The sequence below is a fragment of the Erpetoichthys calabaricus genome, chromosome 9 (genome assembly GCF_900747795.2).
Source record: "Erpetoichthys calabaricus chromosome 9, fErpCal1.3, whole genome shotgun sequence".
In the NCBI taxonomy this organism is placed as follows: domain Eukaryota; kingdom Metazoa; phylum Chordata; class Cladistia; order Polypteriformes; family Polypteridae; genus Erpetoichthys; species Erpetoichthys calabaricus.
In genome coordinates this window covers 130,871,331-130,889,024 of record NC_041402.2, presented here as the reverse complement: position 1 = coordinate 130,889,024, position 17,694 = coordinate 130,871,331, and the positions used below count along the sequence as shown (strand labels likewise).

Genomic DNA, 17,694 nt, shown 5'->3' with positions numbered 1-17,694 from the left:
GTCTACGTGCTAATAGTGAAGTAAAGGCAATCACAGTTTGTTTGTCCTTCTCCACTTTAAGCCCATCTGGAAGTACACCAAACACAGCTGTTAGTGGATTAGGAGGGATTGTGACATCAAGGCTGTCTGATAGGCATTTCAAAATTTTTGTCCAGAATGATGTTAATTTGGTACACACCCAAAACATGTAGCCTATTGAGGCTGGAGCTCGATTGCAACATTTGCAGGTTGGAACTTGCCCAAATGAAAACATTTTGGATAATTTTAAGCGAGATAGATGTACTTGATAAAAAATTTGAAGTTGAGTAATTAAATGCTTGCACATATGGAGCTCGAGTGAATTCTGTACATGGCTGCCTTCCACTCTTTTTCTGAAATGTTGAGTAAGAGATCCTTTTCCCACTGTACTTTGGGATATTTAAAAGGAAGGTACTTTAAAATCCATCCATCCATTATCCAATCCGCTATATCCTAACTACAGGGTCACCGAGGTCTGCTGGAGCCAATCCCGGCCAACACAGGACACAAGGCAGGAACAAATCCCCAGGCAGGGAGCCAGCCCACCGCAGGGCACACGCACACACACACACCCACACACCAAGCACACACTAGGGACAATTTAGAATCGCCAATGCACCTAACCTGTATGTCTTTGGACTGCGGGAGGAAACCGGAGTACCCGGAGGAAACGCAAGCACACGGGGAGAACATGCAAACTCCACACAGGGAGGACCCAGGAAGTGAACCCAGGTCTCCTAACTGTGAGGCAGCAGCGCTACCCACTGCGCCACTGTGCCACCGGTACTTTAAAATATTTTATATATTATACAAAATGCTGTCTGAGTCTTCAAAACTGATCAATATCTCTTCTGAAACAGAAATAGGTGAGGAAAATTGGGCAGATTATGTTTAGCAAAGTTTCTAATTTGGAGATAGTTGGAAATATTGTGATGATGGGGAAACTAAATTTAGAATGTAATTGTTCATAGGATGCTAAGACATTATTTATATACAAATTTCTAAACAATTTAATCTAGGGCTGGGCGGTATGACCAAAATTCTATATCACAGTATTTTTCAAAATTATACCAGTTTCATGGTATTCAACGGTATTTTTTTTTCCCCATGCATGAGTGGATGTTAACCACATTTTCCACTGCAATTACTGCAGTAGACTGGCTAAGAATAACCTACTCCACTCTCATGAGAATTGTACATTGTACAAAAAAAATTTAATGTGCACACAAGTATCAATACAGGTTTGCATGGCCCCATAAAATGATAGTTTTCAAGGGGGTGGCACTAATGAAGAGAAGGAACCACATTGCACAACAGTTGCAATCAAAATATAGAACCTTTATATTAAACAAATTTTGCAAACAATTTAAACTATAATTTTGACAACATATTTTTAACCATCCAAAGAGGCATTTAGACTTAGTAAAATATTCAGAGGTGCTTGTCAAAAGTTGTATTACACTGAACATGTCTTAGAAAAGGAATAAAGAGTAAATATTTTTTGTAAACTAACTACACTTTCTGTTAATGTTATCAATCTCTGTCCACTGACATGTTAGGTATATGGATTGTAATGGCGTTGGTTATCTCGATTCACCGCTTGCTTTTTTTTGTAGGCAGTACCTCTAGCAAACATGTCTACAAGTGACTTCTGACTCGAGTGTTCTCTAGCTTTTTCAGTTTTACCTGAGGACGTGGAGGGTGCCAATCTTAGTTCCATACATTCATGGTACTCCAAAGCATGTTTGCGGCTAAGGTGGTGCAGCAAATTGCTCGTGTTGCCGCCTCCGGCGACAACTTTAACTCCACAGCATTTGCAGTAAATAGTTGTTTGGTCCGACCTTTTAAAACCAAAATCTCCAGACAACAGACACGGCTCCTTTTTTTCGGCAAAAGTTCTGTGTCATCATGTTCAACTTTATCGTCTGCTACAGCTTCAGTTTCGGAATGTTCTCTGTCCAATTTCACCACTCAATACCTCCACTAACACATGTACTCCGTTGCATGCGTGTTTAGCGGTATAGCAGTGAAAAAGGTCCCCCTTTAAATATTTTCCCACTGCGCTACATTCCAAACGTTGTTTAGGCGATTTAAATCGGTACTGTATTGCGGTGTAAGAAAAATCCATATCATAACAAAAATAAAAAACGGTTTTCGGTATGAACCGGTATACAGTACCTCCCAGCACTAATTTAATCCCATACATTTTCCAAACATCCATCCACCCATCCATTTCCAACCCGCTGAATCCGAACACAGGGTCACGGGGGTCTGTTTGGAAAAATTATTTTCCAAACATTCAAAACGGTGTAAGTTTGAGAGGGTGGAAAAAGGTGGTTATCATGTAGAGGTGCCACAGAAAAAAATATTCTCTAACTTGAAGTGCTTCCTACATTGATTCCATATTCTGAGTGAATGAACAATAATTTGGTTGTTAGTATATTGCTGATACCTTGTATTTACTGGTGTACAAAGCAAGGAATATAAAGAAGTACTGCAGGATTTCATTTCTATTGCAGACCAAGCTAGTGTGTGTTCATCTATTTGTGTCAGTGTCCAGGTTTTTATAGCTTGCATGTTTGCCACCAGTAATAAAATTGAAAATTAGGTAGAGTCATGCCACCTTCTGATTTAGGTCGTTGTAGGGTCTCCCTTTGGATGCACAGATATTTCGAATTCCAAATAAATGAGGTTATGATTGAATCTAATTTCTTAAAAAAATATTTCTTAATGTATATGGGGATGTTTTGAAATAGAAACAGAAGCTTAGGGAGGATAATCATCTTGATAGTGTTAATTCTCCCTGCTAAAGTAAGATGGAGGGTTGACCATCTATGCAGGTCTTGTTTAATTTTGTCCATGCAGACAGCAAAATTTTCTTGAAAAAGTACTTTATATTTACTTGTGATGTTTACCCCTAGATATTTAAACTGATGTGCAATGATAAAAGGGATGGTGTCCAATCTAATGCTGTTTGCTAGAGAATTCATGGAAAAAGCACACTTTTGTTCAAATTCATTTTGAAATTCTGCTAGTACAGTTAGGACTGCAGGCACTGACTTTTGTAGGTTTGATATATACAGTACCATATCATCTGCATATATTGATATTTTCTGTTCAAGCTCTTCTCTGAAAATCCCCTTTATCTCTAATACATTTTGAAAGTTAAGAGCTAATGGTACAGTGGCGATTGCAAATAGCAATGGTGGCAAATCTAGTACCACGTTCTAGTTTGAAGCAGTCTGAAAAAATGTTGTTAATACAAACTGAAGCTTCTGGACCGGTGAACATTAGTTTGATCCATGCACATACTGTATGTTACAGCCAAACTGAAACTTATGCAAAGTTGTGAATATGTAATCCCTTTCAACCATAACAAATGCTTTTTCTTCATCCAAAGATAATAAAAACTATGGAGTGTTACACTTCATAGATGAATATTTTACACTAAATAGATGTCGAAGATTGGAAGCCAATTGTCTACCTTTAATAAATCCGGTTTGGTCTTATGATATTACTGAAGGGAGCACTTTCTCAATCCTTCTAGCTAGGACTTTGAAGAGTAACTTAACATCATTATTCAGAAATGAGATTGGTGTGTATGATGCACATTGTCCTTATTTTTCTTAGGAAAAACGATAATTAATGTTTGGCCAAAAGTTTGATTTATCATTTTATTGTCTCTGGCTTTTATAATAGTTGCTAATAAAAGGGGAGCTACTGTAATTTGATTTAAATCTTGTTTATAAAATTCAGCAGGGTAGCCATCAGGACCTATTTCTTTCCCACTCTGAAGTGAGTTTATAGTGTCTGGTAATTTTGATAGTGTCAGAGGTTTATCCAATTCCTCTACACTGAGTATCTACCTGTAGCATCTGTAATGTATCAAAAAACACATTAGACTGTGTCTTGTATTTTTTAAACTGAGTAGACTATATGGACTTATAGTAGTCTCTAAATGTGTGCATTATAATTTTATGGTCAATGATTCTGTTTCCGTCTGTGTTGGTGATTACTGATATTGCATTGCAAACATCCTGTTTTTGGATTTGTTGAACTAAGATCTAATTAATCTTCTCTCCGTGTTCATAATAATGATGTCGCAATTTGTCCAAAAGTTGAGTTCTGATTGCAAATTTGTCTTTTCCTAAAAAGTGCCTCATTTGGAGACTTGGAATATTCATGATCTGTTCTGGTAATTTCACTGATTAACTCTGAGGCCTACTTGGTTTCCAATTTATTTTTGTGGTAGACATATGAGATAATCTGTCCTCTTAAAAATGCCTTCAGAGTTTCCCAGAGTATTCCTGCAGAAACCTCTGAGGATGCATTTGTCTCTAAAAAAATCAATTTGCTTGGATATAAATTCTGTACAGTTCTCATCAGCTAATAACAGGGGTCAAGATACCAGCTGTGAGATGAATATGTAAGCACAGTGATGTGAGCTCCGTGATCAGAGGGGCATGGTCCAAGATAACAATAGCATCGTATTTGCAAGATTTTGCAAATTGTTATCAATAAAGTTGAGTAACGATGTACTGCTGAAAAGAAGGAATATGCTCTTAAGTATGGATTTAGAAATCTCCACGGGTCTGGTAAGTTATGATCAATTAAAAACTGTGTGATTATTTTTGCAATGTTAGATGTTGTTGCCCCTGTAGCTGAAGACCTATCCAGGTCTGGATTTAAAACACAATTAAAGTCATTATAATTTTGTGAGTGTTCAAGTTAGGAATCAATGCAAATACATTTTGGATGAAGTCTCTATCATCCACATTGGGGGTGTAGATATTCATTAAAATCACTTTACAATTAAATAAATTACCCATCACCATCACATGTCACCCTTCAGGATCAGATACTACATCTGATACTGCAAATAAAATTGTTCTATGAATTAAGATTTCCACACCTCTAGTTTTCTTTGTATAGCTGGAGTAGAATATTTGGCTAGTCCAGTCTCTTTGCAACCGAAACTGATCCTTGTTGATTAAGTTTGTCTCCTGTAAAAATACTATCTTGGTATTTAGACCTGTTAGGTAAGAGAATACTTACTTCCTCTTTAATTGTTAATTTGTGATTAAGACCTTTGACATTCCAGCTCACAAAATTCACTGTTTGGTCATTGAGACATTGCTTCTGAACTGTTGCTGTCATTTTATAATCTTAAACTAAGGTTGCATGTTATTACATATGATAGCTTTAACCTTAATTTCCAATATTGCCAGGAGTTTTGGCTATAAAGCCTATAGTTGTGTTGGCATTTACTGTTGTGGGGATGAAAAGGATAGATGAGAAATAGCTTGTTCTCTTTCTCTCCCCCCAAAGAACCTCCTGCCCCCCATTTTGCCTCCCAAGTGAGGCTAGACCACACTTCATGAAGTCCCAGTCCTCTGACATGCCTAGAGACAGAGTACATACTGAACAAAACAAGACCCCATGCAGCGGAGTAGAAGGAATAGAGTAGAGATATCTATTGGCAATACAGTCCAAATACTATAAACTTAAAATATAATCTTGAACAGGCTAAAAGAATAAACCCAGGGTATGATGTTAAACAGTACCCATGGAGATACAGATAACGTATGATGGTACAATCCTAATGTAATAAACCAGGGGTGTGATGTTAAACAGTTCCATTTGGAAAAAATATATATATACATATATTGTGACAATAAATACTCTCAGACATCACAAAGTTTTGGGGCAGCCACTCGTTTATTGTGTCCTGGTTGCAAATTGTTTGAAAAACAACAACAGATCTTTACAGATAGGAGTCCACGACTGAACTTGAACTACTACCTTAAGATGGCAGCTTTAAAGCCAAGTGGAGGATGTGATGTCATCAGGGTCTGAACTGGAAGTGACATCATCGGCAGTGCCGGAACCTGGAAGTGACATCATCGATATTGCCGGAACCAGGTAAGATTTTCAAGGAATGGTCCGTAAGGGATTGAGAGGGACAATCAGTGCACCTCGCCATCCCCTGGTTAGGCATGGAATTACAACTATTCAGGCCCTTTAGTTGTCTCCTATTTGCACATGTGTGACAATATATAATGTATGTATATACACATACATGCACACACATATACAGTTTGTACAAATATATATACATTTACATACACACACATACATACATACATACATACATACATACATACATATACCAATAGAATTATAACTGTAATTAAAACGTTAAAGTAGCAGAGAAGGAAATAAAATGTAAAATTACGGCAAAGTCTCACTGCAAATAAGCCAAATAGCAGTACAGTCTTCTTTGCCTTGCTAGGACACGATGTGACTCACACTTGTATTATAGATCAATTTTTTTTAGCTTTTTTTCTGCTTCATCTGGAGAACTAAAAATGTAGAACTCACCTTGAATACCCACTCTTAATTTAGCAGAATACAAGAGGCTGTATCTAAGTTCTGCTTTGCATAAGTGCTGTTTAATGCTGTAAAATACAACACATTTAGCAGCTGTTGAAGGTGAAATATCAGGGAAAATGCAAAAATGGTTATTTTCAAATATAATCTCATTTCATTCTGAGAAGCGACATCAGATTCATTTTAGATTGAAATTCATTGAAACATACAATGAGGTCTCTAGGTTTTGAGGCATTTGTTCCACATATGTGGTAAGCTGCTGAAATCAAGGTGTCTGATTTGACGTCCTCACCAATTATTTGAGAGAATAGTTCAGCAATGAATTTCACGGAGTGTGGGCTTTCACAGTTTTCAGGGAGATCTTCAATTCTGATAGTATTCCTTCTATATCAATCTTCCAGCACAGTTAGTCGGTCTCCAAGCACTTTGTATTCGGATTTAGTAGCTGCTGCGGTGGGTTGGCACCCTGCCTGGGATTGGTTCCAGCCTTGTGCCCTGTGTTGGCTGGGATTGGCTCCAGCAGACCCCCGTGACCCTGTGTTCGGATTCAGCGGGTTGGAAAATGGATGAATGGATGGATGGATTTAGTAGTTGTTGCTTTTTTGTCAACAGCGGAAGCAAATTGTTCAACTATTTCAACACAAGTCATGAATATTTGCTTAACATCTTCAAGCTGAGTATCAAGTGCTCTAAATTTATTTTCAAAACTGCTTGCATTTTCCTGCATTTTTTCAATTTTTTCCTCATACCTTTAAAAGTTGCCTCAAAGCAATTACTTAAACGTTGGTATCGTCCGTTTCGGGAGATGGATGTCTGAGACAGAACAGTGTTATTTTACCTTTTTTTGTTTATCATCCCGAGGTACCTTGTATTTACTGAACCCGAGGTACTTTGATTACAGCATATGTACAGTGCATCCGGAAAGTATTCACAGCGCATCACTTCTTCCAGATTTTGTTATGTTACAGCCTTATTCCAAAATGGATTAAATTCATTTTTTTCCTCAAAATTCGACACACAACACCCCATAATGACAACGTGAAAAAAAGTTTACTTGAGAGTTTTGCAAATTAATTAAAAATAAAAAAATTGAGAAAGCACATGTACATAAGTATTCACAGCCTTTGCCATGAAGCTCAAAATTGAGCTCAGGTGCATCCTGTTTCCCCTGATCATCCTTGAGATGTTTCTGCAGCTTAATTGGAGTCCACATGTGGTAAATTCAGTTTATTGGACATGATTTGGAAAGGCACACACCTGTCTATAGAAGGTCACACAGTTGACAGTTCATGTCAGAGCACAAACCAAGCATGAAGTCAAAGGAATTGTCTGTAGACCTCCGAGACAGGATTGTCTCGAGGCACAAATCTGGGGAAGGTTACAGAAAAATTTCTGCTGCTTTGAAGGTCCCAATGAGCACAGTGGCCTCCATCATCCGTAAGTGGAAGAAGTTCAAAACCACCAGGACTCTTCCTAGAGCTGGCAGGCCATCTAAACTGAGCGATCAGGGGAGAAGGGCCTTAGTCAGGGAGGTGACCAAGAACCCGATGGTCACTCTGTCAGAGCTCCAGAGGTCCTCTGTGGAGAGAGGAGAACCTTCCAGAAGGACAACCATCTCTGCAGCAATCCACCAATCAGGCCTGTATGGTAGAGTGCCCAGACGGAAGCCACTCCTTAGTAAAAGGCACATGGCAGCCCTCCTGGAGTTTGCCAAAAGGCACCTGAAGGACTCTCAGACCATGAGAAAGAAAATTCTCTGGTCTGATGAGACAAAGATTGAACTTTTTGGTGTGAATGCCAGGCGTCACATTTGTGGGAAATCTGGCACCATCCCTACAGTGAAGCATGTTGGTGGCAGCATCATGCTGTGGGGATGTTTTGCAGCAGCAGGGACTGGGAGACTAGTCAGGATAAAGGGAAAGATGACTGCAGCAATGTACAGAGACATCCTGGATGAAAACTGCTCCAGAGCGCTCTTGACCTCAGACTGGGGCGACGGTTCATCTTTCAGCAGGACAATGACCCTAAGCACACAGACAAGATATCAAAGGAGTGGCTTCAGGACAACTCTGTGAATGTCCTTGAGTGGCCCAGCCACAGCCTAGAGTTGAATCCCATTGAACATCTCTGGAGAGATCTTAAAATGGCTGTGTACCGACGCTTCCCATGCAACCTGATGGAGCTTGAGAGGTGCTGCAAAGAGGAATGGGCGAAACTGGCCAAAGATAGGTGTGCCAAGCTTGTGGCATCATATTCAAAAAGACTTGAGGCTGTAATTGCTGCCAAAGGTGCATCGACAAAGTATTGAGCAAAGGCTGTGAATACTTATGTACATGTGATTTCTCAGTTTTTTTATTTTTAATAAATTTGCAAAAACCTCAAGTAAACTTTTTTCATGTTGTCATTATGGGGTGTTGTGTGTAGAATTCTAAGGAAAAAAATGAATTTAATCCATTTCGGAATAAGGCTGTGAATACTTTCCAGATGCACTGTAAGTATGTATAAGCATAACTGGCAGAAAAAAGGCTCAGAAAGAAACAGAAAAAACGCTAAAGCTTCATCTAAGTCTAAACAGGCCTCAAGTTCAACATTCGTCCTGGCAGAGATTGGAACATATACGTGAAAGAATGGATTTGATACTCAAGCTGCAGAGCTCGGAGAAGAATGAAACGAACAGTCCAAGCCAAAGGTAACGATCGCCTCAATGATCACCGTAGTAACTACCGCAATAACCACCACACTCGGGGAGGGCATAAATGAGATAAAATATAAAGTAAAAAATATAAAGCAATATAAAGTAGATCACAAATGATATAAGGGAAGATATAAAGGAAATGAACATGACAAATGTGAAGCTGTTTCAGAATCTGGCCTGATTACTAATAAAACCATCTAACCATATACATCCATGAGTTCATTTTCCAAACCCACTTAATTAAGCTCCTGGGTAGAGAGAGTGGAGCTAGAGATTATACCAGCAGTACTAGCTGCATGCAAAAATTGAGGATGAGATATCCAACAATTACAGGGCACACACCCATACCAGGCCTTTCTTAATTCATTAATTAATCTAACACATACATATGTCTAGGAGAAGTGGTTAGAAAATCTGAGAATCTGTAGAAAAAGTAAGACTGACATGTAGAGAACATACTAAAAAGACTGAGATTCAAACCAAGTTCTCTGGAGTGGTGCAACAGCAGCAAAAACAATAGGGACACCAAACCAGCAAGTATTAAAACAGGTAACACTAATTATTCTTTTATTTGGGATATTATGAGTAATAACTTTGATAAAAGACTACATTTTTAATTATTTTAAAGAATGCTTGAATGTTTTATTTTCTTTCTTCAGTATCGACAATATTTCAACCTAATAAATAATCAAAAATATCTGTGAAAATTCATTAATAATGACAAAAAAAAAAACTGTATGACATTGAAAAAATAAAGCAGCATCATGAATATGCTTCAGATCCCTTAACAGAGAAATCCACAGTGTTAAGGCCCTGGCTGAACTGCTTTTTCAATATGACAATGCAACAGATTACAAAGAATATATTTGCTTTCTCACACAGTGGTGCCAGGGCAACAATATCTAAATGAAAGTTAGCAAAACCAAGGAGCTGATCATAGACCTCAGGAAGCAGAAGCCACATACCACACTCCCTTCTACATCAGCTACAATGTGGTGTATCAAGTCAGCATCTTTACATTTCTTGGAGTCACCATTAATGATGACCTGATAGTTTTCATCAAGAAGGTTCACCCACACCTTTATTTCCTCACTTATTATCCTCTGTTTCAAAGGGTGCACAGTAGTGTCTGTTCTTACTAGCTGCATTACAGCCTGATGTATTATCTGTTAAGCACAAGACTGCAAAGCACTGGATAGAGCAATGATGTCAGCTCAAAATATTATTGATGAGGCAAGTTCTTCGTTCTATGACATATACTCCATATCACAAGCTGCCTTAGAATGACAGGCTGTACTAATAAAGACGTTAGCTATATTATAAAATCATTTCTCTTCTTCCACCTTTCTCAGAAACCTGTAATACAGGCTTAGGTAATACTACTCATGAGCTATTTATTTTGATAAATGCATTTGCATAGCTCATTTGTGTTTTTTATATATTATAAGCTATTGCATTTGGAGCATTTTTCACTATGATATACTCCTTTTCATAAACCTACACACAATCAGCAATCTTCAGTTTGGCAAAGGTGTGTTAATGTATGTGATGTATTATATATCCTTTCATGTGATAAGAATTATTGGGCAATGTTTTCAGTGAGAAAAAGTATTTATTCTAATGGATAAATAAAAAGGCAAACGAGGTGCATTTATGTGCAGAAAAAAAAACAACCACATGACACTCAGACTAAGAAAATTTAAAGAACAGCCTACAACATGTGTATAGTCAACAAAGCACACTATTCCAGCTTTCATCACCCAAACGGCTCTCCAAGTGGTGATTCTGACAGAGACAAGATTTCAACCAGAAAATACAACACCAACATCACTCTTCTCTGCCTTCAAATTCCCCCACTCCTGCCACTCTACTGGTGGGAGGATAGTATCCTTACGTCCAAGAGATTGAGATTCACCTCCCTAAGTAATGTATGCAACTTTACTACTTTGAGCACCATGCAATTACTGTCTACTTTCCAATTAACATGACAATTGTTGTTATTTATCGTCGTCCTTTGGGTTTGCTCAGGAATTTCATTGATGAGCTGGATGGACTGTTCTCTTCCCTCCCAGATGATAGCAGTCCACTTCTAATTCTCAGGGACCTGAACACCCACTTGGACAGTCTTCCTGTTGCTGACTTTCTCACTCTTCTCTCCTCCTTCAATGTCACACTTCTCATCCCACCAACTCACAAGGCTGGCAATCTGCTTGACCTTGTTCTCTCATGCAACTGCACTCCCATAAATGCAACTGTCACTCCTTTACGCACATTTGACCACTTTTTCAATCAGTTCTCTCTGCCGCTTTCTTCTTCACACTCTTCTCCTCACCCCACTTTATCCTTCCACTGTCACCTCCATTACCTCTCTACCAACCATTTCTCTTCCATAGTCTTCTCTGCTCTCCCTCCTCCTCCTCCACCAGCACTGTCACAGACACCATTTGCTCGATTCTGTACTACTTATTTTGACAATGTTTTTTGAAGCACTCTGCAATCAACAGACCAAGCTCAGGACAGCTGAAAGGAAATGGAGGAAGTCAAAGGCTCATGCAGACCTGGCTAAGTACCAATCCCTTCTTCCATCCTTTTCTTCTGCCACTATCAACGCTAAGGTAAGGTTCTATCAGACCAGAATTAACAGCTCCACCAACACACGCTCTCTGTTCTCTGCTTTCACCTGCCTTCTTAATCCTTCTCCACCTCCTCCTCCAACATCCTTGTCTGATGACTTTGTCACATTTTTTCAAGATAGGGTGGCTGCTATCATCAGTCAGTTGTCACCCTCACTGCCACCTATTTTGCTTCCTCCCAAGCATCACTGAATATTCTCCATATTGTCTCATTCACTGCCACTGATGTTTCCAACCTCCTCTCCAATCACCTGTCCACTTGATCTTATCCCCTCACATCTCCTTCAGGCCATCTTCCCCTACTGATCTCTACAATTACACATATCTTTAACACCTCACACAGCTCAGAAACATTTCCTACCATCTTCAAATATGTTCTGATAACCCTACTCTTCAAAAAATATGTAATTACATCTTGCCTGAAGAAGGGGCCTGAGTTGCCTCGAAAGCTTGCATATTGTAATCTTTTAGTTAGCCAATAAAAGGTGTAATTTTGCTTGACTTCTCACTACATTCATAATGGCTAACACGGTACAACACCCTAGTACTACATACAGATTTAAGAGTAATATAATGCAGATTGGTTGAAATGCATGGGATTTTTTAAGTTTTATTAGTTCATTGTCAAGCATAACAAACCATTCTCATTGTACTTAAAACAGATTTATTACAGTATTTTCATATTCAGTAGGTTTATTTCAATAACTGTAGATGTAGAATTAAAAGTAAAATCAAAATGTGATTCAACTACCATGCAGAATACTGTACATAAAGAAAAAGTATGTGTATATAAATATACATGTGGAATTAGACATTCATATTCATATACATACACAACCGCTGAATTTTACACACAAGTTACACAAACTCAGTGCACACAGCATTTAAAATGAAATTTACAATAGGATTCTCTATGTGTTTACTATTGCCTACGTCAGTCACACACGATCACAAATGTTTATCTATTTCATCAGATGGTAAGATGATCATGAGTAACACATTATTTCTATACAATACAGAGAAAGCAGTTGGCAAATATTACCGATTAACATTTTACACTAAAGCAACACTATTAACACACACAAATAAATTATGGAAGAGCTAAAGTTTGGCTATAGGTAATATAACTAAACAGTCTAATAGATGTCTAAACATCACCAACAAAATTAAAAACGAAATATAAATGGTTACAACAGCACAACAAAACATGTAAAATTATCCAATAATGGTTACAGATTTATGTACGTGATGTTCAGATAAATTGGAAAAATGTATTACACTGTACATTACATACACACACATGTTCAGTATATTTGTGTGTACAGTACATAATATGTATACAACAAATTGACAAGTTTGAATCAAAAATACATTTTTACTTTCACATGCAAAATTATATTTGGATTCACAAGAATAAAACCTATAAAACTATGAAACATACACACCCAGTCTAGCCAACATGTTATTCAGCCAATCCTATACAAAACATTACACATTAAAGATATGTGAATTTTTTTCTAAAACCATTCTATTACCTCTGCCATGAGTGCTCATAATGTTTCCTTTTAAAAGCATCCTTTAATTGTGAACCAGAAGAAGAAGATTTCCTTGATGTAAATGTTTTGAACAGTAGCTAGCTACACTGTGTATGACAATGAAAGCCGCATAAGTTTTATTACAGCTTTCAGTAACAACACAAATTATAATATAAACTAAACAATATACTATTTAAAAGGTGTCTTCCTGCACAACCTAATGTATTTTCCAAGGGGAATTGTATCGCACATTTTTAAAATTGTTATTTACTGCCTACATTTGATATTAATTTAAAAACCTTACAAAATCTAGAGTTTATAAATATTTGGGATGACATTTTCTAATGTATCCAATCTGTACATTTTATTTTTCCTTTGGCATACTGGACAATGGAATGCTTTTATGCATTATATTCAGTCATTTCTCAATTCACATAATCAGATAAACAAAAATGAACAGTAAAATCATTGCAGATATGAACACATTACTTAGTAAGCCTTGTAAACCTTTCATTTAGAACATTTATAAAAGGGAAAGCACACTAGCATAGACATCTTTTCTTCTAAAAATACAAGTTCAATGCATAAAAATATTGCCTCAAAACCATAAAATTGCACCATAAACAAATCTACACACAGCAAAATACTTTGTCTCAATGCAATTGAGAAACACTATAATTTCACATTCTCAAAAATAAAAACTACAAGGTGTAGCTCTACAATAGTTCGAGTGTCACTAAAATATTGTATCATCCATTACATGTATTACAAAAAGTGAACTGTAAAGAACAAGAACTGCAACTTTTATTTCCAACAAATATAAATTATCTGAACATTACCTTCACATTTTTGTTTATTAAACAATAATTTTAGCAACTAGTGCTCAGTAATTGTGTATTTGCAACAGCAAGGTAAAGGTTCTAAGGCCAGATACACAACATTATTACTTATTGTGGAAAACATTTCAAAGATGTATTTTTTCAGCACGTAATTTCGACATCTGTGAAACTGGTATATGTAACATCATGTATAATCTGGCCAAACTATCATTTTTCCCAATGTCTTCTTATAGGTATTTAAGTGAACAGCTTGTCGTTTATTTTCCTCCCAGAGTCAGATGTACTTTTTAAAATTAAAGCCCATTTCAGTATAAACACCTTAAAATCTACCCAAAAAAGAAAAAAAAAAAAACAAATTTGGAATGAAATGTTTAAAAAGACTCCATAAGCCGCTCCTCTGTAACATTTAATCTATAATACCAATGGTCATTAAATATGAAATACACTAATAATTACAAAATAATGCAATTATACTTTAATGCTAATACATAATGCTAATTAATGCTAATACCCTAAGTTCTTGTCTATAAGCCGGACTCATGTATTAGCCGGAGACCAAAAATCATACGAATTTTTAAAATAAAATCGTATCATAGATAAGCCGGACTCATGGATAAGCCGAACGTACTATAACCTATAACTAATAGAAGGGAGGGAGGTCAGTGGTCTCACTCGCGCCCATTTAATTTCTTTAAGGGGGGAGAGAGTGTGAGATATTGGCGTCTCTCTCACTCCCCGCATGGCGCGGTTGGAGCGGCCGGAGCGCGTTCTTTCTGCTCTGGGCGTCGCCGAGTCAACACGAGCGCGTAGCGGTCATTTAAATTGTGATTTTATATGTAAGCATATTTAAATATATATCGCGGATTTCTGCGGACAATGGGTCTTTTAATTTCTGGTACATGCTTCCTCAGTTGGTTTGCCCAGTTGATTTCATACAAGGGACGCTATTGGCAGATGGCTGAGAAGCTACCCGGCTTACTTTTCTGTCTCTCTTGCGCTGACTATCTGTGATCCTGACGTATGGGGATTGAGCAGGGGGGCTGTTTGCACACCTAGACGATACGGACGCTCGTCTAAAAATGCTGAAAGATTATCTTCACGTTGCTATCTTTTGTAAAGCTGATTCCTGAAAAGACATGCTGCACAGTGCTTCGCATACTTAAAAGCTCGAAGGGCACGTATTGATTTTTGACTGAAAAACAAACTCTCCCTCTCTCTCTCTTTGTCTGCTCCTGACGGAGGGGGTGTGAGCTGCCGCCTTCAACAGCTTTGTGCCGCGGTGCTTCGCATACTTAAAAGCCAAACAGACATATTGATTTGTTTGCTTCACTCCTTTGAAGAGGAAGATATGTTTGCATTCTTTTAATTGTGAGACGGAACTGTCATCTCTGTCTTGTCATGAAGCACAGTTTAAACTTTTGAAAAAGAGACAAATGTTTGTTTGCAGTGTTTGAATAACGTTCCTGTCTCTCTACAACCTCCTGTGTTTCTGCGCAAATCTGTGACCCAAGCATGACAATATAAAAATAACCATATAAACATATGGTTTCTACTTCGCGGATATTCTTATTTCGCGGGTGGCTCTGGAACGCAACCCCCGCGAAGGATGTATAAGCCGGACTTATGTATAAGCCGATATTCTATTTTTTCATTTTCACAACTTTTTTCCTTAGATAAGCCGCGGCTTATAGACAAGAACTTAGGGTACATATTTTGTCCCATTACTTAACAGCCTGCCTATTGAATTTCTATACTATTTGCCTTTAATGAACATTAATTTGATGTAATTGTGAAAAGTTCCATTAACATGATAAGAGATCTCCTTTAAATAGTCCTCTAAATAAATAAAAAAATATCATTTACAGATCATTTTTCAGGAATATAATACACAACATATCTCACTGGCAAAAACAGTGTCTCAAAAAATAAAGCATCTTATTATGCCCTAAAGAAGCAGTGCACATGGCAGATGCTACTTATATTATCAAAATTAGCATTTAAGCCAAGTGTGGAACATTTTACAAAATACTGTGTATGTGTATAGTCATTGGCGATTTATTGATAAAACAAAACAATTTTTATTTAGATTTCTATTGTTGACAAAGGACTAATTATCAAAATACATGCCAAAACACTGTTTTATTTTATTACATAAACAGGTGGCACATATAAAATACTGTAATTTTTAGCAAAATATAAGTACTTAATAAGCAACTTAAGTGTCTAAAAAAGTTGCCCACTAAATTGTATCAATCATTTCTCAAGTGGCCAAAAATGTTTTGCAGGTCTTTAAAGGCACTTAGAAAATAAAAAGAAACAGAAAAAATTAGTTTGTTTTTATCTCAAATGACAATGGGTTTAAGTGCTTTATTTTGTTTATGACAATTTCTTATTTCGCACTGCATCTTCCTTTTATCAAACACAGTGCACTATAATGGCAATTTTACACTAGTGCTACTAGTGTTTAAAAAAGAAATGGAACATGGTTATTCCCATCGTTCCAAAAATGTCAACTTCAGAGAAAGTCTGATGTTTGGCTTGCGGTTTTTGCACTTTTGCATTTTTAACATATGGTAAAGAACAGTGAAGAGATATTTTGTCTCATTGAAAGTATTTTCATCAGTGTCTCTAAAGTATCAATGCAATACAAGCTAAAGGAATACTTATATATTCTAAATTGCTTTATTTTTTGATTGTACAGAGTTAAACAGAATTTTTGGATAAATTATGGTTACTGCATTTTCTTTCTAAGTGACTTTGTATTGTACCATGCTACAAGATGGCAATTGCCATGCAAAAAGAATTGCTGCAAGTAGCTTTTATTGCGGTTCTCCTTTACTCCAAAGCCATCTGTTCAATGTGATCTGTAAGCAGCTTGTATTGCTCTGCAAAAAGGAAGAAAGTTAATAATTTAGAAAATACTGAAGCATTCTTAGATAATGGGCTAATAATTAATATTGCTATGACACAAAGTATATCATGTTTGAAATTAGTGATGTTTTCCATCAGTGCACAGTGGTATGTTGGGTAGTGCTGCTGTCTTATAGATCTTCTGTCTTGCACTCAGATACACACTTTGTCATTGAGTTTGCATGTGTCTGTAAGGATTTTCCTTCTTTATCTGTAATGCTGTCCTGGTTAGAGTAACTGGAAATTCCAAACTGACTTTTTGTGAGCCCTGCAATGGACTGGTAGCCAGTCCAGCACCGAATACTGCTGGGATAGGCTAAAGCCAAACAAAGAATTCTACAAAGACCCAGAATTGGATTAAGTAAGTTTGAGAAGAAGAAGAGAAAGTGAATACATGTATTAGTAAATTTAATATGTAACTTTTTAGATATTACTGTTTTGTTATACAGGGGTGAATACATCAGTTGCAGAGGAGAAAAAAATTGTAAAATAAAGTGCACAGGAATGTCTTAAAAACAAGCTTTAAGTTATATTTGACAAGTGCAGACACTTATGGAACTGTACATTGCAAAAAAATGTACCAGTTAAGATCATCAGTGGCAAGTTTAATTCTGTCTTCATTGTCAGAATGCAACCAGCACATGATACACTATTCCTGAGAAACGGCAGATACA

The 17,694-nt window shown here is 37.1% G+C and overlaps 1 protein-coding gene across 2 annotated transcripts in view; it reads right to left on the bottom strand.

The window, feature by feature from the left end:
* Positions 1-12,316: 12,316 nt before the first annotated feature.
* The window catches only part of kiaa0513 (KIAA0513 ortholog), a 112,742-nt gene continuing 107,364 nt past the window's right edge, over positions 12,317-17,694 (bottom strand). For both annotated transcript variants that reach the window (XM_028810149.2, XM_028810150.2), the window contains one exon: positions 12,317-16,995. In XM_028810149.2, coding sequence (XP_028665982.2) covers positions 16,946-16,995 — 50 coding nt within the window. In that variant the 3' untranslated portion in view covers positions 12,317-16,945. The remainder of the gene's footprint in view (positions 16,996-17,694) is intronic.